Source organism: Rhinolophus hipposideros (assembly GCF_964194185.1).
Source record: "Rhinolophus hipposideros genome assembly, chromosome: 5".
Lineage (NCBI taxonomy): Eukaryota > Metazoa > Chordata > Mammalia > Chiroptera > Rhinolophidae > Rhinolophus > Rhinolophus hipposideros.
The window spans coordinates 100,127,177-100,153,978 of record NC_138051.1 but is presented as its reverse complement, the minus strand read 5'-3'; the positions used below and the strand labels follow the sequence as shown (position 1 = coordinate 100,153,978).

At 43.0% G+C, this 26,802-nt stretch overlaps 2 protein-coding genes across 3 annotated transcripts in view; both read right to left on the bottom strand.

The window, feature by feature from the left end:
* TECPR2 (tectonin beta-propeller repeat containing 2) overlaps positions 1-26,802 on the bottom strand; it is a 90,849-nt gene that overhangs the window by 63,101 nt on the left and 946 nt on the right. Inside the window, exons 1-5 of one of the 2 annotated variants that reach the window (XM_081048427.1) lie at positions 23,453-23,541; positions 22,152-22,430; positions 4,021-4,149; positions 3,540-3,671; positions 87-244 (exon numbers count right to left, since the gene is read on the bottom strand). In XM_081048427.1, coding sequence (XP_080904553.1) covers positions 87-244; positions 3,540-3,671; positions 4,021-4,149; positions 22,152-22,370 — 638 coding nt within the window. In that variant the 5' untranslated portion in view covers positions 22,371-22,430; positions 23,453-23,541. Of the gene's footprint in view, positions 1-86; positions 245-3,539; positions 3,672-4,020; positions 4,150-22,151; positions 22,431-23,452; positions 23,542-26,802 lie in introns of those variants that run through there. The other variant, XM_081048426.1, reaches the window with a different exon arrangement.
* On the bottom strand, positions 13,964-15,287 carry LOC308497508 (dimethyladenosine transferase 2, mitochondrial-like; the record flags this gene model as incomplete). The annotated part of the gene is given in 4 exon segments (XM_081048286.1): positions 13,964-14,127; positions 14,130-14,986; positions 14,988-15,148; positions 15,207-15,287. Coding segments are annotated over 4 exon segments (1,170 nt in total). The 3' UTR covers positions 13,964-14,056.

Here is a 26,802-nt window from a genome sequence, read left to right as displayed (position 1 = left end):
TGTGGGCTTGCCTGTGGCAACCCGGGAACCTAGGAAACCTGACAGCCCCTTCTGTAACCGGCAGGCCGAACACTTGAGAAGCTCACCTTTTCCTTGGCTGGGTTCCGATTTGCTTGACAGACTTTTCCTCAGTGTAAAACAGCAGGCTTCGCTGTGAAGTGGACACGAGCAGCACTTTCTGGCTGTAATCCAGCTGCACAATTGAAGATGGCTCTTCTAACACCAAATGGGAGTTACAGACACCCTGTTAGAGAGAGGCCAGTCAGACTCGGCTCAAGGTGGTATGCAAGCCTGCCTCCAAGACTAGGAAGCGTCCTTTCTGTTATTTTTACTTAGGTCAATTTACATCTGGAAACGTAGGCTCTCATTCTTGTCAGGTTCAGTGTCAATCCACTGCAATACAACTATTTGGAAAAGTCCTTAACTAATGAGAGAAAATAGTCAATGTTAACACCTATCTCAGGACACACCAAGTTTGAAAGAAACATCTGAAAATTCTGTATGGTTTCTTTAAAAATATTATCAGCAGATAGTTCAAAGAATTCATAAAGATCTAAGCATAAATATGCTGCACCATGTGTATAATTTATTCTAATAGAACACAATGGGACATTCTATAAAATTATTGTGACAACGACCAGCTACGTTTATATTACACTTCCCCTCACAAAGAATTCAAAGCAATTTTGGGGACATTTTATCCTTCCCCACTGAAAGGGTCACAGAAAAGAAGATGTTAGAAAGAAATTAAACTGGTATTAAATATATTAAAGAACAAATATAAAATTATAGAAGGCATTTTACTGCTAACAAACATATTTCTTGGTGTCAAAGATCTGCTTGTTTAAGTCACTCTTCTCTTGAACCAGTTTCTTCAGTTGTTTCAGAAATATTGATAAGATATCATAGACCATTTTTAGGGGAGAAAGAGGGAGCAGCAATCAGATTAATTAACATACAGTAAAATTCACCCTTTTAAGACATATGGTTCTATGAATTTTGACACGTGCATAAGTCATGTGACCACCACCAAAATTTAGAGAAATTCCCATTACCCCCTAAACACTTAGGACTTTTGAGGCAGATTTTCCTCCCATCTTTGCAGTTATGCAAACGGTAGTTTTTCATTTTTTGACTTAGCTTGGAATGGAATGAAATTTATTGTATTGAATTTGCAAAACTATGCATCTTCCCCACCCCCCTTTTTTTTTTTTTGGCAAATCTCACGAAGTACTTTGTCTTTAAAAACACCTATCAGAACTTCAATAAAGCTGAGGAAAAAATAATCAGAGTGCTAAGGACACTGCTTTCTGCACATGACTATCTCTCCATTTCTGGAAATGGGGGTGTATGAACAGTGTTCCCTGCACTGCCCGCAGGCTGGGGGATTGGCATCAGGAAAGTACAAATGCAGGGGACACTTAACCCTAACAAACCATCCTCCTGCAGAGCAGCGGTTCTCCAAGTGTAGTCCGTAGTTGCTGAGGGTCCCTAAGACCCTTTTCAGGAGTCTGCGAGGTCAAAACCATTTTCTTTATGACACTAGGCTGTATCTGCCTTGTTCATAGCTGACAGTACGGATGGAACAGCCACGGTGGGTACAACTACTGGAGCCTGCGCGCCCGCATCGAGCAGGGCAGCGAACCCAGCAGCTGTCCCTGTGCCCTGCCCTATCACGCACTCGCAGCGAAAACATGCATTTCACTGAACAATGTCTTTGATGCAGGAAAACTACAACTTCTTTAAATCCCGACCCTTGGGTACATGTATTTCTGTATTTTGTTGCGTGCACACACAGCCCTCCCCTGCGTCTGGAGTTCTCTGGTCTCTCAAGGACAGCACTCGTGTGGCCGTTAGAGCTGTCAGCTGAGCCAGCTGCTTCTTCACAGGCACCAACTTTTTACTTGGAATACTATAATTATTCTAACTTTGATACTTGGCAGACATTTTCTCAGAAAGAACAAAGTGAGCCTGTCACCTCAAGGACAAGTGATAGTATTTGTTGCTGATAATAAAGTGTCAAAAGCACAGCTTCCTTTGATAGTGTATAATTAAATGTTCAACGTCTGGAACATCTGCCTCACTCAATGGATCAATATTTTCTAAGTGACCAATGTACCATGTTACAAGATCACGCATGGGTCAGAGAGCTGTGAAGAGAGCAAGACAGACCAGTGGATTTCACTGTGGCAGAGCATGAAACATTCACCCACATGGTTTCAGATTCCACACTGTAACCAACCTTTAAACAAACTACCACTGATATGATTAAAGAAGAATATCCACAATTCTCTAAAGAGGATCCTAAAACACTCCCATTTCTAACTGCATGTCTATGTGAGGCCAGATTTTCTTTATATTCTCCAACCAACATAATGTATCTGCAGCAGATTGAAGGCAGAATCCAGCAGTCTTCTACTAAGCCAGTCGTTAAAGAGATTTGCAAAAACGTAAAGCAATGCCACTCTTTCTAATTGTTTTAAAAATAGTTATTTTCACAAAAATATTATTTACATTAACATATAATAGGTTTACTATGATTTCAAAATAAAAATAATAGATATTTTTAAATTTCTCAGTTTTAATTTCTAACACGTCGCACTCAGTAGATGTAACTTATACAAATAACAGTGCTTTGGGATCCTCTTTTTAGGATGTAAAAGGGTCCTGAACCCAAAAAGTTGGAGAACTATTGCTAGAGAGTATTTGTAAAAAGTCAGTCTTGGGTCAGAAGGACGAAAGATCACACAGCTAGGAATTGCTGAATTCCTACCATGGGCTAGGAACGAAGGCTGCAAATAAGCCAACGAAAGGCTCATACCACCGAGGAAGGAGTGCAGCCCAGCCGGCCTGACCGACACCACCACAAATGGCACAGGAGGGCTGGAGGGAGCATGCGCAGACCTACGCGCATGCACAGCAGCAAAGGTGCAGGCGTTGGAGCAGAGTCTCAGTTCGAAGTTGAGCTCTGCCAGGTATTAGCTTGTGACCCTGGGCTAGTGACGGGACCTCTGCGGTGGTTTCTTCTATTGATTGGGGATGAGAACACATAGCTCAGGGTCCTCTGTGAGGATTAAATAAAATAACAAACACGAGGGTGGGGGGTTGGGATGGCGCTGCCACCAAACCTCCCCGCCTGCCTCTCTCCCACAGGTCATCTCACACAGGCAAGGTGTGGCTAGGGGCAAACTTGCTACCCCCAGGAAGCACAGCTCCCTTCCAGTTATGATTATGAAATGCTTCAGACCGCCTGCAAACCCTTCGAGGAATTGGGAACGACAGGGGCTTCTTTTCTTAGTAGCAATAGACAACAGGAAAATGAAAAAGTGAGCGTTCCAGTAGAAACAAAGGCCAACTCTTTGGCCCTAGAAGCGGAAGCTTATACAACATTAGAAACGTCCTGGAAAGAAAATGTTACAAGTAACAGTGGAGATTACAGAGGGAGGATGATGGAGAATACAAGCTGACTGAAAATTCAGTTATGAGTATAATTTCTCTAAATGTAAGACAGTTAACAATATTTCTGAAAATAATTTTACCTGGTCTAGATCCAGAGAGGAATAGACAATTTTCCCTTTGTCGTCGCCAGAGAACAATTTCATTCCATTGGGGCTCCAAGCCAGAGCTGTTATGCTATTTTTGTGAATACCAGTGACATCAAATCTCCGAAGCTATGAATAAATGATAAAAATACACATGAGAAAAAGCAAACGATAAACACTGTGAGATGGAGCTATGTGGAAAGGTGGGATGCAGCCCTCCTATTGAGGCAGGACCTGGGTTCCACCTGCCTATTTACCTTTAAAACCCACAGGGAACGGCCATAGAATATGAAGCAAAATTTAAATCACTCTTCCGTGCTTTATGTCCTACCAGGAACAAAAATGGTACCAGATTATAAAGAACATAGTGTTAAGCTTCTCGGAACACCTATTTTCGAGGCAGAGGAGGAGTTCTCATTTTAAAATCCATGAGGAATTTGCCAAGAAGCTAACAAGTGTTAAAATGATTTGTGCTTACCTGTTTATTTCTCCCAGGCAATGAAGACACAAGTTGAAACACTGCAACCCTCCCAGAGGCCGTGCCCGCAGCCACGAGGTCATCGAAGCAGCTCAGCAGCTTCACCACTGTGATGGATTCCGTTTTCCCCTAAAGGAGAAATATCCAAACCCAAAACTTGTTGTAAAACATTACCAGTGGAGTGGGAAACTTTATTGGGCTGCACATACCCCTGACAGCAAGAGCACACAATTCAGAATTAAATCTGTTAAGCCCTCCTTTTTCTTCCCTAGGTGTTTAATCACTGAAGTAACCAAGTTAAAAACTGCATTTCTGATGGATAAGTTGTTCAGACACTGTGGTCCCCAGTCTGCCTGCCACACAGGCTCGCTACGAGGACCAATGAGACAACACACCTGGAAGTGCTTTATAAATGGTTCCTGGTGTGTTTTGGTTCTGAGATTAGTAATCATGTTAAATAACATTCACTCAAGCTCAACAGACTGGTTTATTAAAATACATGCGTACAAGCATCGACACAGATACTCAGGCTTCCAACCCTCGTAAGTGATCATTTTTTCAGTTTGAAACCATCGATTCGGAAAAATTATACAACCGTTTTGGCCTAGCTGAGACGTATGGCAAGACTTCCAATAAGCCACCTTGATCCAAGCCACTGTGGTAATTTAGATGGTAGTCAATCTGTCAATAGATAAGCACACCCTCCGTGTTCAGATGACTGAGTCAGCTGCCATGGTAACAAACTAAAGTGGGTTGCAGTCCCTTCTCTTAAAGCTTAGCTGTGGCAATGAGACGTGCACTTGAAAAGCCACCCACAGCCAGTGGGGATGCTAACGACTGAGCTCACTTTGATCTTTACAGCTTTCAGGGGATTCTCATGGGCTATAAATAGTCCTGAAGCCAGATCGTGATTCCGGGGAAGGGGTTTGGCTCTTAAGCTATAGGAAGGAAAAGAGGGGCCCTTGAAGATCCCTGATCTTGCTGGTGTGTCAGGCAGAGGTGATTCAGAGGGAGGTGCAGGGAGGGGCGAGTGGGGCCGGGTGGGCAGGCAGACCACCGGGAGCCCGAGCGACAGTTCAGGCAGGAGGTGGTATGCCCCTAGTTGGAGGAGTGGAGAACCAAACGGGCACGAAGGCAGTAAACCCTGTGAAGATGGAAGACTCTACTAAGACCTGGTTACAATGAGGAAGCAGCAGAGAAAACAGCAGAGCAACTCACTTCCTGAGTGTTTCCCTGTCCCAGGCAACTTGTGAAGCACTTTACACCTGTTAGCTCCTCGAATCCTCACACAACCGTGAGGGTGGGTGCCGTGGGCATCCTCATTTTACAGAGGTAAGGGATGTGTCTAAGGTCCCACGGCTAGAGAAGCAGGAGTTTGGGTGCACCCCAGTGTGGCTCCCCAGAGGCCCTGCTCGGCCTCGCCACTCTGTGAGCGAGCCCGCAGCCTCCCAGACGGAAGGCGGGGAGGCTCGTGCAGAGGAAGGAGAATGAAGGACCTGGTCATCTGGAGTGCGGGGGACATGAGGGCTGGTCCCATCAGCAGAATCCACGGTGCTGCTTTGAGGGACGAAGGGAACACACATGTTGAGGTAGGAATAGTCTCGACGTGGTGGCAGGACATTGAAAAGAGAATACTTTCCTTGGGAATTTGTAATTATAAAGACTACCACCACCACATCGGGAATCAAAATCATTCACTAGAGATCTTGCTGTGTCATGCACAAATTTAAAACTTGTGTAAGTTTTCTGAGTGAATGGTTTCAAACTAAAACTCATCACTCAGATGGGTTGGAAGTCTGAATATTGGTGTGTGGTGCTTATATCTGTGCTTTTAAATAAACCAATGTGCTAAGTTTGAGTTAATGTTGTTCAATATGATTACTAATAAGCGTTATGGTTCTTGGAGTAACAACCAAAACATCCCAAGACTCAGGTTCTCAAAACTTACTTCAGATAAATAAAATATGTGGCTTCAACTTCTAACAGTACCGTGTTTAGCTATTCCGAAGAACATTTCTCTCCAAACACCTTGAAATGCAATGTAAACATCCTTTTAAAGCTGATCTCTAGAAAGAAAAAGAAAATCTACAGGAGCCCAAGCGAAAAGAGTATCGCCAAACTGATGTAGGTGATGTCGGACCTGCTACAGCAGTTTCTGAGTGCGGGCCGGGATCTTGTCTTGTGAAGCCGAAGAATGGAAACACGGACTAGAGAGAGGCAAAGAGTTTCAAAAAGAGGATAGTTTATTAGAGGCATGAGAAGATTGCAGCTCCCGAGCGGGAGGGGGTCCCAAATGGGGGTGCCCCATGACTGAGGTAAAAGCTCTTACTTTTATACCTTCCCTTGCCTGCTTGGGGAAGGGGAGCTGTTTGAAAAAGGGAACTTGTTTGAAGAAGGGAACTGGCACCTTCTAATGAAATTCATCTACCAGGTTTGTTCTGCTTGCCCATCCTGAAGGAATTAGCAAAGTAACCCACTCTTATCTATCAGATCTGCTCCATTTGTCAGTATAAAAGGAATTTTATGACTGACCTCAAGGCCTTGTTACATTATGTCCTGGAGCACAGGAGTGATTTCAAAACCTGAAGTTTTAGGATATGGCTGTCTTTGTTTATTCCACCAGGGACCTCCCTGTCTACCTAGAGACATGCTAACTCTCCTGTATCAAAACCAGAACAGAAGCCAGTCCTGAAGCCACAAGCTCCCCTGGGACTATCTGGCCAACACGCAGAGCCTCAGTTCAGAGCTGAGCAGGGATCACGAGGACAAGGCTTCAGGCCAGATGAGGTGGGAGCTGGAACCGATATTCTTTGCAAAAGCCAGAACCCCGGAAGACCTAACCCTCAGTGGAAGTGTAAACTAAGGGAAATTGGATTTGCTGGCAAATGGAGCTGACAAGGGACTGTGTCTTATCTCAGGCACTGATGGGAGTGCATAAAGGAAGAATCTTTCCTAAGAACCTGTAATCACAAGCCTGCCCTACTCAGCATCAGTGTGAATTTGTTCTTCCTTTCTATTCAGAAGCAGAGGCCCCATGAAGAGGAACCAGCTGAAAAAGGCAATAGAATTGAATAATCCCTCACCCCCAACAAAATACTTCATTTAGATGGAAGAGATCCGGGACATAAGAGAAATATGCTTGGGGGCAGCTGTTTAGCTCAGTTGGTTGGAGCACCGTGCTCTTAACAACAAGGTTGCTGGTTTGATTCCCGCATGGGCCAGTGAGCTGTGCCCTCCACAATTAGATTGCAACAACTACTTGACTTGGAGCTGATGGGTCCTGGAAAAACACACTTAAAAAAAAAAAAAAAAGAAATATGCTTAAAAATTTAAAAGAAATATAAAAGGAAACTGAAATATAAGAGCAAGGTAACTGACTCTGGGTGGTGAACACACAATGGGATTTATAGACGATGTAATACAGAATTGTACACCTGAAATCTATGTAAATTTACTGACAATTGTCACCCCAATAAATTAAATATTAAAAAAAAAAAATAAGAGCAAGCTACTATCACAAATAGATAGGAATGAAAAAGAATCAAAAGACTTTAAAATCTTAGTGGTAGATTAAATATATTAATCACAGCTAAAAGAAAATAGTGAACTAGATGACAGATCTGTGCAACAGACAAAAAGATAAAAAAATATGAAAGAGAAGTTAGGAGTCATAGAGGATAGAACATGCTATATCTAAATCTATATCCTGTTTAGATATAGTCCAACCTATATCTAATCACGATTCCAGAAAGGAAGAAAAGAGAGGAAAAGGGAAGGCAATATCTTCAGAGACAATGGCTAAAAATTATCCAAAACTGATTAAAACACTTGTATCCTCAGGAGCACAAGCCTTGAACAAGATTCATGGAAAAAACAGTACACACATAATCCTTGTAGTCAGACAGTAAAACCTCAAAAACGATGGCAAAATATTAGTATGTCAGAGAAAAAAATGCAAATAACCAAATAGGAATCATTATTAAAAAACAGACTTCTCAATAGCAAGAACACAATTCAGAATACAGCAGAGTATCATCTTCCAAGCACTAAGAGGAAAAAACTGTTAGCCTTGAATGGATTCCCTGACCAAACAATTCAAAGACAGAGAGACATTCAAACAAAAAAATCCAGAGTACTTACCACCAAAAGACCTCAACACAAGTACTAAAGGATGGACTCCAGAAAGAAGAAAAATGGTTGCAAAGGGAAGAACTGAGATGTAATGAAGAATGGTGAGTGAAGAAGTTGGTAAAAACACGAGAGAATCTAAAAAATGACTAGAAAATACAATATCAACATCTAATTTGAGTAGTTAAAAATAGAACTGAAATACTAGACAGTTACATGTATGATGAGAAAGGCCAGAGACACCGTAAGAAAACTACAGTTGACCCTTGAACAACACAGGGGTTAGGGATGCTGACCCACCACGCAGTCGAAAATCCATGTATGACTTTTGACTCCCCCCAAATTTTATTAATAGCTTACTGTTGACCGGAACCTTATCAATAACATAAACAGTTAATTAACATATTTTATATGTAATGTGTATTATATACTATGTATATTCTTGCAATAAAGTAAGCTAGAGAAAAACAAATGTTATTAAGAAAATCTTTAATTTACTAACAATTGTCACCCCAATAAATTTAATTAAAAAAAAAAAGAAAAGAAAATCTTTAGAGGAAATATATTCACAGTGCTGTACATATTTACTGGGAAAATCTGCATATAAGTGGACCCAAACAGTTCAAATCTGTGTTGTTCAGAGTCAACTATATAGACTAATATCCTCATGAACACAGACACAAGAAATCTTAACAAAATATTACTTAATATCTTAATATTAAGATGAATGCAGCAAGATTTTAAAAATGATAACCTATATCATGACAAAGTTTACAACAGTAATACATGGTTGGGTTAATAACCAAAAGTCACTGCATACAGTCATATAACATATTAACAGAATAAAGGAGAAAATCACATTATCATCTCAACAGATGCAGAAAAAGTATTCGACAAACTTCAAAACTCACACATGACAAAAACTCTCAGAAAACTAGGAGTGAAAACAAAGCATCAGTGAGGCATCTACAGCTACTGTAATGGTGAAAGGCTAAATGCTGAGGCAAAGATGTCCATTCTCACTGTGGTCACTATACTGGACATCCTAGCCTGCGCAGGACGTCACGGAAAACAATCAAAGGCATACAGATTGGAAAAGATGAAATAATACTCTTTCTCCATGGGCAGATGTGATCATTTATGCAGAAACCTAAAGAAATCTACAAAACAGGATATAAGTGAAATAGACAAAGATCCACTGTATTTCTATATACTAGCAACAAAAACATCTGAAAGTGAAACACAATGGTTGTATAGTTCTTATATCATCTGCGAAGTGGTATCATATTACTTGAGTAGACTGATGTAAAGGAAAAACTCTGCTTTCCACCTGTGAGTCTTTACTCTCACACAGAACACTTTATTTCTGATGCTTACAGTCACCAAATATGTGGGTTTTTTTCCTCCGTGACACCACGCAAGTCTGACACCCACTGGGTGTCCTACAGTTTAACTCAATCCTGCCACCATCTACCTGCAGAGAGCATCAGATCCCCCAGGTTAAGGGCTCAGGCCCCCAAGACTGCCTCCTGCCACTTCAGATGCCAGTTGCAAGCCTGGGTCATCACCTGTGCTTCTGACTGATGTACACTAGACTAGAACAAAACCAACACCTCCTCGGGTTTGATTAATTTGCTAAAGTGGCCCACAGACCTCAGGGACACTTACTTCCAAGCTTCTAATCACAGCCTTGTCTTACTGGTGACCAGCCCCCGTCCAGGAGCCCACTCAGACTCACCTCAATGGAACCAGCGAGCTCCCAGTGCTCTTGTCACTTAGGAAATTACAAGGGTTTTAGGAGCCCTGTAGCAGGAACCAGCAGCAGAGACGTGTGTGTATGTTTCTTATTATTTCACAATGTTTCACAAATGTTTCAAAGCAAGTTAAAGGACACATATTGTAAACTCTAGAAAAACTACTATAAATATTAAAAGGTACAGCCTAATAAGTCATAGTGCACATAAAACAGAAATACAAAAAATAATTAACCCAAAAGGCAGTAGGAAAAGAAAAACAAGGTATAAGCAATATACCTCGTAGGGGTATAGTAGAAAACAATAACCAAAATGGTAGACTTAACCAATTGTTCTCAATTGGGGGCAATCTTGCTTCCCCGCACCCATGGGACATTTGGCAATGTCCGGGGGTTGCTACGACTTGGGAGGTACTAGTGTCATCTAGTAGGTAGAAGCCAGAGATGCTGCTAAACATCCTACAACACCTGGGACAGGGCTCCCACACTAAAATATCAATAGTGTCAAGGTTGAGAAACCTTGACTTAAATCCAACCACATTAATAGTTACATTAAATGTAAATGGTCTGAATGTTTCAATTAGAAGGTAGAGATCATCATACTGGATAAAAGAGTAGGACCCAACTTCAGGCTACCTACTTTAGATAGAAAGAAATGCACTTTAGATATAAATGCACAGATAAACTAAAAGTAAGAATGGAGAAGATATACCATGCAAACCTTAATTATAAGAAAGCAGGAGTAGCCATATTAATACCAATGGAATATTACCAAAGGTAAAAAGAGACACTTTATAGAGATAAAAGGATCAATTCAACAAGAAGATGTAACGATCCTAAGTGTACAGGTACCTAATGACAGCACTTTAAGTTGCATGAAACAACACTACAGTGTGAATATACTTAATACCATTGAACTGGACACTTAAAAATGGTTCAAATGGTAAACTTAGTTATGTACATTTTACCACAATAAGAAAAACATACCTGAAGCAAAGCCTGACAGAACAGAAATGAGAAAAATAACTGCACAGTTCTGTTGGGAGATGTTAACGCCCCTCCCGCAGTAACTGACAGAATGACCAGACGAAAGTCAGTGAGGTGATGGAAGCCTTGAAAGACCGGACTCCACCACTGCATTAGTGAGTGTCCACTAGAAAGCAGGTCCTCGAGATGGGGAAACCCCATGGGTGGGGGAGAACAGGTGGAGGAGGCAGCAAGAACTGTCCTCTGCAAGCTAGGAGGGAGAGACGGGAGACGGAGGGCTGGAGAGGTCGGCTCACACTGCAGTGCAGTCTATGTAAATTAAATGTGTGCACCACGGCTTATTAGGCTCTGTTTTATTTTTACAGCAGTTTTTCTAGAGTTTACAACATGTGTCCTGTAACTGATCTCAGTTGTGAAATAATAACAAACATACATATGTCTCTGCTGCTGGTTCCTGCTACAGGGCTCCTAAAACCGTTGTAACTTCCTAAGTGACAAGAGCACTGGGAGCTCGCTGGTTCTATTGAGGTGAGTCTGAGTGGGCTCCTGGATGGGGGCTGGTCACCAGTAAGACCGGGCTGTGATTAGAAGCTTGAAGTAAGTGTCCCTGAGGTCTGTGGGCCACTCTAACAACGGGGACACCCCAAACCAAAGTCACCTGTCAGAGGAGTCCCCTGTTTTCACAGGAATGACCTGCCTCCAGCCCCAGCCACACTCAGGCACTGGCTGGGAGCAGCCAGTAGGAGGCGCGATCTCGGAACGAGCATGTTGGTGGCTGCAGCGCTCATCAATTACAGGCCCCACAACAGGAGAGAGTTACTGAGATGAGGTCATTACCAAGCGACATACAGAGTAAAAAAACATGGACGGAAATTCTATTTTATTTAAAGAGATCAAATATTTGAGGGTGATTTTTTTTATGGCTGAATCAGGATACATAAAACCTCTTTTAGGATACCCAAACACTCAAGGCTCAAATCCACTACGAGTCTCTTTTCAGCAGTATTTCCATTTCATAAAACCATCCACTTAACACGGGAATCTTGACTGCACATTATTTAAAACGGGGGTCTTTTCTGCACTAACTTCATTAAAACACCAAGCTAGCACTATTTTTCATAGGGGTCTACAAACAGAGACAGACCTTGATAACATCTAATGGCCTATCTGAAAGACTCGCTAGTTTTAATGAGATGGACACTGACATAGGGTTAAGCAGGGAAATGTTTACTGACGGCTCTGCTGTGCTTAGCGTGGGGGTACCCATGGCCTAGGAGAGGAGCAGACCCATGAGCAAACCCGGGAGCCTGACACACGCGCAGGTGGGTCACGGGAAGGACGTAGTCTATTCTCACAGGTGCAGAACAGCGGCGGCAGGTAAGGCTGCGGCCTCCAGGGTGCCAGTGGAATGAACCCCAGGTGCCTCCTACCACAGCACTGTCCTGGTTTTCATTTCTAAATGATGAAATATGATCCCGTACACGAGATGGTATGCAGCCTAAGTGGATACCATAGCCTTAAGTTATCAGAAGACACGCACTCACGAGTCCTCATCTACACGTAGCTGGGGAAAGGGAACGTCAAGAGCTGCTTTGAAGCCCCCTGGGCCCCTCCCTGCCTCATACGCCAGCCACCAAAATCACTAACATGGGACTAACTGTCCCCTTGCTCTTAGTCACAGCTTTGCCACAGGTGCGTATCCTTACACACGGGAGTCTGCAGGTGCCTCACACAGATTCACACTGGTGAGCTAACACCTGACTGCAGGCTGTGGCCTCAGCCTTCCTGTCCCAGATACTCAATCTTAGTGTCCTGTGTTGATCAGCTCAGGGACGTTGTCTCACGTCATCTACTGCACAAGAAGTGGAAGTTTAAACTGCAAAGCCAGCTTACTATTTTACAATGAACTCTTAGGTGTGAACGGTACCCTCTTCCCTCACTAGCCGCTGTATAATACATGGACATTGAGTTTTAGTCCAAAAGCTGCTAGGCAAGCATGGAGCAATTTCTGACCACACCACTGTAAGCATCAGAGCCAGTACACAAAGGGGCTCCCGGCTCGCAAAGAGACCCCCACACCCAGCTGCACAGGGAATTCGACCCCTTCCACAGACTTTCAGCTCCCTTCCTTCAGTCACACTCTCTCTTCTTTTGATCAGAGGATAGGTCAGTCTTATTCTGACCTGGGAGCCACTCTTTCGTCTCTTTCAGGAGACTCCGTTCATCTCAGGTCTCATCTATTGTGTGTTCAGCTTCTAGTTCCCTCATTTCCATCTTCCTAAGGGGCACTTCTTGTTGCCTCATTGTGGCCATTTAATTTCCTCAAACAGAAATCCAGAAGAAACTTGATGGGAAAAGTCGGATTGGAAAGAAGCTGGGAATGGGTCCCAGACACACACTTCACCTGCAGGGCTTCTTAAGCCCCTTGGCAGGCAGCTCCCCCTTTGTGTGCGAGACCAGTGCACGGGACCTGTGTTCTCTGTGAGCAGGGCCTTGGGGACGGTGAGGTCCAGCGAGGCTTTCTCTATGGGCCTCTTTCGATGCGGCAAGGTTAGCCTGCAGTAGAAACTGCCAGCATATCATATAACCAACAGATCTGAATATTCTTTTTTTTTTATTATTTAAAATATTTTAATTTCTAAAATGGTTTAAACCATATTAAAATTTGAATAATTTCATTGCACAGAATAAATACATTTCAACAAACTGACAAGTGAAACAAATCACTTATATCAGTTTACTTTCTAAACTTAAAAATGTACAAATGTTTGCCGCCCAGGAGGCTGCAAAAATGAACAGTGGAAGTGGAATATTTAAATTAATACACTGTATTTGGCCAAAAGGATTTTTAAAACTGAATTTCACCTGGTAATACCCTACAACAACCAGTATGTTGACAGTAGATAGGGATTTAAAACAAAACAAATCCAATTCGATCAAATCCACAATTAACTGAAGTTTTCATTTTCTTCAGTTGTGAATAAAATAGCTTGTTGTTTTATGTACTCATGGTACAAACTTCAGAAGAAAAGGTCTAGTTCGTGCAAAACAAGAACATTACCTTTTGTTGGATGGATGTGAAGTTTTCAAGCTTCGTTCTTTTTAATTTGTGTCATAATTTCCACATAAAATAAACGGCGCCCGCCACTGTCTTGGCAGTCCAGTTCCCTATATGACTATGTCCTCCATGAAGTCGTCATATAGCCACTTACAAGCGTAACCTTTGGAACACTCTATAGTTTAAAAAGGCGTTTAAAGTCTCGAGGATACATATTTGTTGTTTTTGTTTTTTCCTTTTTTTTTGTTTGCTTCAATATATCCATTGCATCAACTGGACTCAATGATTGTAAGTGGTTTATTAGCTTGGCATTGCGCTTCATAAAACACTGCTTTAACATGTGAAAAAATACATCATAGTTAACAGGTGTTAAGTTTTCTGTAAATAAATTTCTACACGGAGTCAGTCGAATAAAACACAGTTTTTGTTGTATTTCTTCCAGTGACTCCTTACACTTCGGCTTTTCCAGTTGCCCATTTTGCATGTACATGTTAAATGACGACCAAGGCTCCACATACAGAAGTTCAATCTCACAAGCTACCTGCCAGAGCACACTTAATGCTTGGTACAGGTGTGGTTTCTGCGGATCTGCCATTAGTTTATTGCATTCCTTTTCATTAATAAACAAATTTAATTCTACTCGTCCATATCTATATATAGAAGTACAGGAATATATGTCATGCAAAAGTTTCCAAAATGTCTTTCTCTCATTTTTAGTTGGGAAGATTCCAACTACTTTTAAAGGGATACCTTTTGACCAAGGAAGCGCTTCTATTCCCAAATTCTGGAAAAGTACTTGTGAAGTCAGACTAGGAGGTTTTACTACTCCATGATTTCTAGGATCCAGTTTAAAGAAGTCACAGTGGATCACGTCTAGTTTTCCACCCAGATTTTTTCCTAGGGACTCCAAGTGTGGAATAAAAGTTCTGTCACTTTCAAGGGCAATCACTCTGGCACCTCTTTCAAGTAATGCTTGAGTCAGGATTCCAGGACCTGGATTGCATTCCAGGAAGTTTGCAAGTGTCTTGTTTTCCCCACCGGACCCGCACCATGGTCTCGGCTAGGCTCGGACTGGTTATGTAATGCCTGGACTCTACATGGCATTTGGACAGCCAAGAGGGCGACTCTCCGAAACCCTGACTGGGCAACAGCTGCGGGTGGAAGTCAGACAAACCATGGCCGTTCCTCACGGGGACGTCCTTCTACCTCGCTGCTCCGGACCTCAAAACGCAACAGCGACCTGCACCGGGAAAGGCTGACAGCGTCAGCAGCCGAGGAACCCCCGCCACTGGAACCCTCATCCTCACCCTTGGGGTCTGTCCCAATGTCACCCCGAGTCATTACATTGTCAGCGAACTCCACACAGGGAGCCCCACGTGCAACATAACCCCAACACCCGACTAGGCCAGGCGGAAGTAACTGAATATTCTGATACATTTAAGAAGACTCAAATAAGATTCGAATTCATTAAATGCGTAAGAATTGTTTCACTATTTTCCTTCTTTTACTAACAAACAACCACGATTTAAAGTTTGAATATTTGTACAACTTTTTAATGATCTGAAAGTTAAACAAAGGCATCTGCTTTTCTAGAATAATTTTCTTAACTCCATAGGGCAACGTGGAGTAGGCACTGTCCACTGGATTTGAAGGAAGTCCCTGGGGCCAGGGATTCTGTCAGTAGTGATCAAGATAGAGGCAGATTACCTATAAAGGAAAAGAATTCGACTGCCAGAGCAGTCTCAGCAATCAAGAGACAACAGAGTAATACCTTTAAAGTGCTGAGATAAAATAACCATATGAAGTGAGGTAGGGATGGAGTTTCATTCCCCCGCAACGTCCCACATCACTTACTGGAAAACCTCTGTGGTATCACCTTTGCAATAACTCACGTGTTCACACACATCGAATTTTCTGACTTCTCTATTCTCTTCCAGTGATCTGTTTATCTTGTACTGGTACCAAGTTGCCTTGGTTACTGAAGCTTTTTACAAGTCCTATTACCCAGTATAGCAACTCCTCCCGTCGTGTTCTTTTCCCACTCGTATCTTCGCTCTTTTTGACTCATTACAATTTCATACACATTTTTACTCACCCTGTCAATTGCCATTTGAAAAATTGTTGGAATTAAAATGAATTTAGGTCAATTTAGGGAGAATGGGTATCTAATAAAATACAATTTTTACTGTGAGTCACTGTAAAAAAAAAATTGAAAGCTCAATTCCCAACAACTAATGAACTGAAGCGATCCATGCTGCGAAAGATTGAAACCCAGTATTGCGATGCAACTGCAGGTCACAGGACCCTAATCAATGCATGCAGGGGTCACTTCCACAGCAAAGATAGGGCAGGCATTAGGCAAATGTGTCTTTGGCTGAGGTGGAGAGACAAAACTCCCATTTCTGCATCATTTAAAAAAATATACTAGGTATAAGTCAGGTAAACATTTATGACATTCTAAGGCAGGAGTTTTCTAACTGGAAAACATGGCAGACACGTTCCCACTCCCAGGCCTCTCCTTCTTCCGACCTGGAATACGCGACCCCAGACACATCAGCATGGCATGCTGTCCACTCTCTTTAGGTCTTTGTTCAGCTGCCACCTCTCAGTCAGCCCTTCCCCAAACTTCCTATTTACAACGGGACCACCCCTGCTGGCACTCGTCACCCCCTTCTCTGGTTTACCGTCCCCTCAGCTCGTCTCCCACTTGTTGGTCTATGTGTCACTTTTCTGGCTCTCCCCCTTCTCCATGAGGGCTGGGACTTCACCTGCTCTGTCTCTAACGGTCTCCAGGACCTAACACAGGCCCGGAACACAGCAAGCCCTCGACAAACACTTGCTGAATGAATGCGCCGGGAGAGCAAGTGCAGAAAAGTGGCAGAAACAGGAACTAGCACTGCGGTGGTTCGTGCAGCCACAGTTCTGAAGGCAAGGCCGTGGAAGTTCAACAATGTGCTGAATGCTAAGAAAGAGAGCATACACTTAATTTCAGAACAGAAAATCAGGCCAAGTTATCTTTCTGGTCTATTCTTACGTATGCCACACCCACGTAGCTAACAAGTTTATCACATTTCTGTACTTATTATTGGCTCCTCACATTTTCTTTGTGCTTTTGGCACTAGCTATGAAGAATTTCTTGTGTCTCCATCTGCCCTCTCCTACCAACTTGTGTAGAAAAAAAAGGTTTCCAAAGGCACTATTCTTGAAAACACATGCCAGACTGTTTATCACACAAAAGGTCTGCTTTCTTCTTTAGGAACATACTCCATTTGAAAACAGGATCTTTCATCCATGCCATACATGGTTTTATTAGAGGGCAAACTAACTTTTATTTTTCTTTACCTTCCCATAAAATCTTAGCTTCCCCCTAAATTAAACTAGGCAATGAATCTCTCGATCTTCCCTTGGAAATTCCAGAGCCCCTGAATCTGGTTGCCATTACCCTCTACACCCAGGCTTCTGTGGAAGCCCCGCCACCTCGCACCGGAAGTGAGCACAGCGGTCAGGCAACCAGCCCTGTGGCCTGAGGAGGAATCTTACAGTCCTTTATCTGTACAGCCCTGGGATTGTAGCAAATGCTTCTAAGAGTAGCTCTGAAGACGAGAATGACAATAATAACAATGGCATAAGTATTTAATTCATCTCTAGGATCACACACTAATGACAGCCAAAGCTCAAAGCAACTCTTTGTGGTGTTGTGTTTCCACAAGTAATATACAAAGATGTTATTACCAAAAAGTTCTAGTAATTCCACAGTAAGGGAAAACAAAAATCCCTTCCCCTTCACACCCTCCCTCACCATACCCCATTCTCAACCCTCACCTAGAGTTAGGTAATCATGGTGAACTGTATGGGGGTATTCCCCCAGATCTCTCTGTGTTTTACACACAGATATTTAGCTTTGTTTTCAAACCCTAACAGCCTAACTCCAAATTATGAGTTCTTTCCAAAGCAGAATTTTTATTTTCTACTTTCTTTGTGAGTTTCCACAATTACAAGTTTATAATCTATACTCGATGGGTGCTCAAAAAATGCTTTTGATACTCAGGGCTGCCAAGTGTGGATTTGGGCCCCAGTATATGTTTTTTTATGGTCCCTGAGGGAAAATTAGCTAAAATATATACACGGGTTTTTTTTCCTGGGGTCCCCTCCTAGTCTGCTGGGTCCAGTCATTTGTACCAGGTTCCCCCACATTCTGGTCGTCCCTGCAGAGGTTATCCTAGAGTATCATATTCCTTCAAAGCCCAGAGGGCTCATCATATGATAAACAGAAAACTAATTCTCGGTAAACCTTAAAACAGGCAGTCAGGTATAATGTGCAGTTTCATTCTGGACAGCACTAAACTCTAGTTTCCTTAAGATTTTTTGAGATGGGTGGCAGGAATTTTTTAAATAGTTTATATATATACATATATATGTGTATATATATATATTTTTTTAATTTTATTGGGGAATATTGGGGAACAGTATGTTTTTCCAGGACCCATCAGCTCTAAGTCAAGTCGTTGTTTTCAATCTAGTTGTGGAGGGTGCAGCTCACTAGCCCATGTGGGACTCAAACTGGCGACCTTGGTGTTACGAGCACTGTGCTCAAACCAACTGAGCCAACCGGCCACCCTATATTTTTTTAAAAGAACAATAAAATTGCTATCAATGAGACACGTGTTTTATAAAAGAAAACCAGCTGTAATTGTAACCCAAGTAAGGGGTCCAAATTCTACCAGTGCACACTAGTGCACAAGTGGCCCAGAGGGTCCTGGAGCTGACCCTGCCCCAGGGGCAGGTTCCACCCCTCAGCCTCATGGGGGCGCCGGCCCGCCATTCTGGCCTTATCCCACACCGCTCCATGTCCTGCTCTGTATTCCAGTTCTATCCAAACACATTTTCTGGAACAGCAACAACAAAACCTTTGAAACACTAAGCCTTAATGCTGAAGGTTACTCAATAGTGAATTATACCCAAGGGGGTAGCAAAACTACTCTACAGTGTTAGAAGTAGGAAGAGAGGTGCCTTGGGAATGAGTACTGATTGGGAGGTGGCACCAGGGTGTCTCCTGGGCTGCTGGAAATGTTCTGTATCTTGATCTGTGTGATGACAAGGGTGTATACACACATAAATTCATTAATTTGTACACTTTATGGAAATTATGCTGCAATTCAAAAGTGAAAAAAACAAAACAAGGTAAAACACAAGAGACTGGAAAGCCTGCTCTAAATTTCTGAGGTGTGTTTTATAACCCAGAATACGATCTATGTTCACTTGTAAAAAATGTGTCCTCAGGTGTTGTTGGGTGGAATGTTCTAAAAATGTCAATTAGATCACGCTCATTGATAGCGTTGCTCAGTTCTATATCCTGGTTGGTTTTCTGTCACTACTTCTATTCCTGAGAGATGCTGAAGTCTCCAACTGTAATTGTGGATTTCCCTACTTTTTCTTTCAGTTATGTCAGTTTTTCCTTTGTGTACTGAAGCTGTTTGTTTAGGACTGCAATGTCTTCTTCGTGAACTGACCCTTTTTTCATTATGCAATGTTTCTCTTTATCCCTGGTTATTTCTTTGCTCAGACTACTTTGATATTAATATGGCCACCTCAAATTTCTTTGGATTAGTGTTACATGGTGTGTTTTTTTCCATCCTTTTACTTTTTACCTTCCTATATCATTCATTTTAAACTGCATTTCTTAAAGACAACATGTAATTGGTTCATGATTCTTTTTCTTCATTCCAATTTGTTTTTTAGTTGATACGTGAATTTCCATTTAATTATTGATACATTTTGATTTAGGTTCATCATTGTATTTGTTTTCTATTTGTTCCTTGTTTTTCCTTCTTCTGTTTCTCCTTTCTTGCTTTCCTGTGAGTTGTTTGAACATTTTTTAAATTCCATTTTGACATGTCTATAGTGATTTTTACTATACCATATTATACAGATTTTTTGTTTTTATTTTTGATTTTTTTCAGTGGTTGCTCTAGGGATTACCACACATACACACACAACACACACACACACTTCACATTTCAAAATCTATTTAGACTCATTATTTTACGTCTTCAAGTAGAATGTAGAAACCTTAACACCATATAGGTTTCTTACTCTCTTATATTATAGTTGTCTTATATGTTACTACATCCATATACATTAAAAACTAGATGAATTTCTTTTTCAACTTTTTTTTTTGGAGGGGCAAGGGAAACAGGACTTTATTGGGGAACAGTGTATACTTCCAGGATTTTTTCCAAGTCAAGTTGTTGTCCTTTCAATCGTAGTTGTGGAGAGTGCAGTTCAGCTCCAGGTCCAGTTGCTGTTGTTAGTTGCAGGGGGCGCAGCCCATCATCCCTTGCGGGAGTCGAAGAGTCAAACTGGCAACCTTGTGGTTGAGAGCCCGCTGGCCCATGTGGGAATCGAACCGGCAGCGTTCAGCGTCATGAGCACAGAGCTCTAACTGCCTGAGCCACCAGGCCAGCACAAAAAAAATAACTCAATCAATTTTTAAAAATTTTGCCACCTGTCAAATATATTTTAAAGAACTCAAGAAGAGAGAAATGCACTATTGTATTTATCCAGATATTTACTATTTTTCATTTATTACTGATGTTCCAAATTTCTTTCTGGTTCACTTTCTTTTTGTCTGATTTTAGAGCAGGTCTGCTGGAAACAAATCCCTTAGTTTTCTTCCATCTGAGAATATTTTTATTTCATCTTCTTTCCTGATAGATATTTTCACTGGTTAAAGAATTCTTAGTTGACGGTTCTTTTATTTCAGTACTTTAAAAATGTTGTACCACTGTCTTCTAACCTTCATGGTCTCTGATGAAAAATCTGCAGTCTTTCAAATCATCATTCCTCACAGGTAATGTGTCATTTTTCTCCGGCTACTTTTAAGATTTTTCTTAGTCTTTAGCAGTTTGATTTCTGTAGTTTATCCTGTTAGGGGTTCACTATACTGGATTCAAAGTCTTCCGTATTAAGTGGTTTGAAGTATCTGAGAGATTTCAGATATATTAATTCATAACTACAGTTTTAAAGATCAACTATGTAATGGTCTTAAATGTTTGAGGAATTTGTTCCAGCAAATCCATAAGCTATTAATCAAAGAAAAGAAATAGCAGTTTTAATTTTTATAAAAAATATTAATATAAACTTTAGAGCCAATCTGCTCAAGCTCAGACAATGATGTCACCATTTACTAACCTTGGGCAAGTCCCAAGGTTAACCTTGCCTGACCTTGTACAAGTCCTTTGACCTCTCTGTGCCACAGTTGTCTACCTGGTAAAACGAGGATGAAAATAGTAACATCTACCTTATACAGTTTCTGTGAGAATAAAATGAGTTAATGTATGTAAAGGTTAAAGTAATGCCTGGCATTCAGAAAGTGCTATAATGCAAGCTAACCATTTTTGTTATTTTAAATTGAGTATAGAGGCTTAAGAAAAACTAAGTTTAAATGAAGACTTTAATTAAAGTTGAACGTTGACTAAAATGCAGATATTTGGAAACATTTCTCTTAAACACAAAGCCTTGTCTTAGTCCATAAAAGCCCACTAACCACAGAGAGAGTATAGCCCCACAAGGTCATGAGGTAGGAGCCATGACTCATTCGCCTCTGAGTCACTCTAGAAAACAACCACGCACTAAATAAAGCGTAGATATTAACTAAATGGGTGAATCCCATGACAGTCCACCACTATTTGGCGTCCCCCAACATCTACAATAACAGACACGCCCAAGTCAACCAGTGCAGAACCGGCCAGGCGGGATGCCCTTGGCGGTTCTATGGAAGTGATCTTGTTTAATGTAGCTGTTCTAGCAGCCGGCCAGTACTGATACTAGTCCTTTCTTCACAATAAGTTCAATAGGCTAACTAGAGATTACTCAAGCAAGTGTTTCAAGGTATTCTGAGAAACAAAACCCTTAGGAAAAAACACCTACTTCCAAAGTCTTCTACTATGTAGTCAACACTAAAATGTTCTTTTTTAAAGGGAGGCAACATTTTTGGAGGCAGGAAAAACAAGTTAAAAACACCAATGTTTTTAGCTATATTCCACCCCAACCACAGATGCTTTGGAAGTGCTGTGCGGGTGAGAGACGAAGGCCACGTTCCAGCAAATAGGCAGTAAGTTACCGTGTGCCGAAACTCACGAGCACGTTAAACATGAGCCATGGCTTGCGCACGCGCAGTACGGTGTAGAGGAAAGCGGGACTCACCTCGAAGCTGTACTTTTTCATCTGGTTGAAGTGCCGGCAGTACAGATAGATCATGCCGATGCTGCTGCCCACGGCAATGTAGTCCCCGCTGGTGTCCAGGGCCGTGAGGTAGACCAGCACGGAGCGGAAGCCCTTCTGGATCTTCGTGGGGATGGCATTGAGGAGATAGTACAGAGGGCAGAACTCTCTGAACGTCACAGGCTCTGATGCCGATGCCATGGCCAAGGTCTCCACAGAGGATCCACGGGCCGGAAAAGGAATATTTGGGAAACCTGGGGGCTAAAGAACAAGCACTGTTATGCTTCCAATGTCTAGCCATGCCACGGAGAAGTCATGTTCACCAGTGGGAACAAGGAACTTTCAGGTGGGTAAATAGCATAGCTGGAGCTTAATTACACAAAGTGTGTTGTCCAGGTGTCATCCAGATCACTTTGGAGCATTTTTACTCAAAATGCACTTGAACGTGTACTGGCCCCGTAATTTACATGGTGACAAATGCTATGGAGGGGCGGAAGCGACACTCAAAACAGGTCTTCTCAAGTAGCTGAGGATCTAGCCAGGGGGGCAAAGAAGCCGTGAAAATATACCAAACCCCGTGTGATTAGGTGCAAATCTGTGGGAGAGAGCAGTGTGGAGAGCAGTGGGGAAAAGGCTTTACTAGAACTATCCTGTAGGATGGAATGTGGAAAAGAGAAACAGGAAAGGCAGCTGCACCAGAACAGCGAACCAATCCGAGACGCAGCAATACGCTGAGGCGACTGTCCCCCCGCTGGAGGCCTGTAACGTCCTCAGAGCCCAGGGCCTCGACTGCACAGCGCCTGTCGCCTGTTCCTCAGAGACCGTACCTCTGGGCACTCTGGGTTCCGAGCTTCCCTCAATAGGTACTCAGTCCCTCCATAGCACGTTCTAATTACCCGGCGCTCACGCACTCGTTCAGTCCTTACCCTACCCTGTAACAGACACAGGTGCTGGCATCGTTCCCAACTTTTAGAGGAAGGTATTGAAGGCCAGAGGCTCACACGTCTGGCCCAAGACCACACAGCTGAGACCTGAAACTGGGTCTGCTCCCTCCACATCCTGGGCCCCTTCCAATGTCAGTCACAGCTCTGACATACAAGCACAGGTGGATGTCTGCACCTGCTTCGACCTGGAGGGACATTTTAGCCCTTTAGGTCCATGGACATTTCAAGCCCCTCTAGTAGAAACTTCTTGGGACGCTGGTTTTATGGTCTGTTTGAACTGTGGGTTTTCTATTTCTACAGAGCTAACCGACTTCCAAGCCCTCTTCTAATGAAACTCACCCAGAGGCCCTTGCACAGGTTGTTCCTTCCAGCTGGAATGCTCTTTCTGCAGGTGTCACTCAGCTCTTGTTCTTCTCAACACGTAGGTCTCTGCTAGAATGTCCCCTCTTCCACAAGCCCTTACCTGGCCACCCCTAAAGTGGCCCCTCCGCCCCCCGAGCACTCTCTCTCACACCCCCTCCCCATACACCTCTATCTTTTCTGTTGGCTCACCGTCTCTGCCTGAGCACCTCCACCCCCCCTGGTCTATAAGCCCCACAGGAGCAGAGCCCACGTCCGCCTCACTTATTCCTCTAGCCGCTGGCACCCAGAAAAGGTCAGGCACATCAGAGATGCTCAGTAAATATTTACTGAATAAATGAATGAGTTATAAAAAAGGAACATTTGCAAGGAAGGAATTAGTGACACGAATGGAAGAGCAGCAAAATATGATCTTTTCTCCAATATGGTTCAATTCAAACCTGGAATAATAATCCCCCCTCCCGCCACCCCCCCAATCTGTACAGAATATGCAGTTTTCCAAGAATTTTCCGAGTCCTACCTCGCTTGGTAGTCACAATAGCCAACACAGGGAGATAAGCGGAGTCACTTCAGAGAACTTTTCTACAGGTGACAAAAATAATCATATCCCTCTGTGATGGTTAAGAACACCGACTAATACTCCCTCTTTTAGCAGAAGTTGAAGCTGTGGAAGATTCAGAAATTTGCCCAAGGTCTCACAGTTTTAAGTGCCTACTGCAAGGAAATAGGGATGGTGAAGTCTGGTTCTGTTCATAGAGCAGCACAGTTCATAAATGTGTAACTTTTTAAGAACAAGACCAATCCTTGGTTTGTGCGAGTACTCCAGAAAGGTGGGCAAGACCCACATGACCCAGAAATCAAATGACAGCAAAATGGCTATCAGGGCCGCTGGCAGACACCCTGGGAAAGCATGTAGGTCATTTAAGGACACGGGACACTAAAGCCAAAATGACAACAATAATGACAACAATAATAATAGCAATAACGGTAATAGCTAACACTATGACTTCATAGAAACTGTCCTTGCACACTAACTCATTAAATCCTCACAAAAAAAAAAATCGTAGGCACGACTGCTATCTCCATTTTGCAGACAAGGAAACTGTTCCCATTTCAACAATCTCAATCCAATTTTTAAAGTTAATAATGCTTCCTTGGCCACAAACATTTCCATTAAAAATACAAAACCCCGCTCCACAACAGGTCAGGAGGCTTCCCCCCTTGTTAGTACCATCGACGCCCTACACCGGGAAGGTGGCAGCTCACCATGCTGACTGATGGAACCCGAATGCCATCTTGGCAGGCAGTTTTACAAAACTGGAGCTAAGACAAATAAAATTTAGTCCAAATCATTCACTTAGCATTTCAGTGGCCATAAGTTGCCAGAGCACTCTGACAACTCTAATGGTTTAAGGATTTTCTCAAAAATCTCTAGGAAGTGACAATTAGAATCCTGGTTGTATAATCTCCTTTTAAAATCTGGCTACAACACCTAGTCTTTTTTCTTTTTTTTAAATTGGGGAATATTGGGGGACAGTGTGTTTCTCCAGGGCCCATCAGCTCCAAGTCGTCCTTCAATCTAGTTGTGGAGGGCGCAGCTCAGCTCCAAGTCCAGTCGCTGTTTTCAATCTTTAGCTGCAGGGGGCGCAGCCCACCATCCCATGCGGGAATTGATCGGCAACCTCGTTATCGAGAGCTCCTGCTCAAACCAACTGAGCCATCTGGCCGCCCCTCTGGCAGTTCAGCAGCAGCTCGTCTTCAGTCTAGTTGTGGAGGGCACAGCTCACTGGCCCACGTGGGAATCGAACAGGCAACCCTGTTGCTCAGAGCTCGCGCTCTAACCTACTGAGCCATCCAGCTGCTCCAACACCTATTCTTTTAAGTGTTAAAATCTTATGGCTGAACATAATGAGATTGAGGTAGCCTTTTATCTTCCAGATGAAATTTTGTCACTTCCTTGGTCCCATGCCTGCTGATAAGCCACTGCTCACAGGCTAAAGCCTGATGAAACCATGGAAGTGGAACATTTTAAAAAACATGGTCTGTATCTAGCTCCAGGCCAGGCTGCTCCTCCTTCCACACACTCTATGCTGCAGCCTCAGTGGACTTTCCACCACAGTCCCCTAACACACCATGACCTGTATGTCTTTGCAAAGTCCCTCTCCTCCCTTCCCCATGGCCCTACACAGCTTGCAAGGACTAGTTCTCCACCAGGAAGCCTTCACAGACTTCCTCTGACACTTAGTGGGCCTTTCTCTGCTTTCACAGAACACTCTGAGGGCAGTGACCACACGGCACCATCATCGTTTGTCTCTGTATCCTCCAATGGACTCCTTCCGGTCTTTGCTTGCAGTCTACATACTTCGTGGTGCTGTAAAAGACCAGTCAAAACACTGTGCCAGAAATCCCAAAGTGCGACAGCCCAAGATGTAAGACTACTCTACCATAGTTACAGTCATCATTATGCAAAAATGCACTGGTCTTCATCAGGGCCAAAGAATACACTCATTTAAAAGCGAACTCGCACTTTGAACAATAGTTCGCTTCTACTACTCCCTGCTGATTCCACCACGCTCCTGGTGCTCCATGAGATGCAGAAATCTCTTATGTTTGACACTGAAGCTTCTTTTCATGTAACTGTTTCCTGATCTGCTCTTTCACTTTTCCACGTTCAATCAACTGCTCTGCCCGATGCAGTTCCTTTTTCCTCCTAAGTTCCAGCAGCCATTCTGTCCAACTACGGAGACAGATGCTAGCTACCATGAACTGTTACCTTCCTTAAACTCCAAGTGTAACTTCTCTAAGAGAACACTGCAAATCCATTTTTCCATTGAAAAAGACAATGTGGCTACAAAGTAACTTAAAACGAACAAAAGCTACCCACCAGTCACTCCTTCAGAAGACTATCCTTAGCGGGTCTTCCCCACCACCCGTCTCCAAGCCAGTCCTGAAAACTGAAGCAGAGCACCCCCATGCCTGTTCCTGCTGCTTCTCGGGGAGAAGCTCCCTGAGGGCAGGGGCGAGGTCTGCCTGGTCCACCACTCAATCCCTAGAACCTGGGATGGTGGCTGGCCTGCAATGGACCTGAAATAACGACCAGGGATGTAAGTTGGGTTACCAAAGAACAGCGAGGTCAGAGGCTCATCAAGGCGCATCGTAGCTGAGTGTGAGGAAGTATAAAAAGCCTTGCAGCTCAGGAGACGCTGGTGACAAGGGGACACATGCTGGGATTTGGGTTTGGGGATTTCGCAGAAGCCCTTTCCTTAAAGTTTACAAGACGTTGAGGACAAAGAGGCAGCGAACCCCAAGTGCCACTGATCACTGCAGCA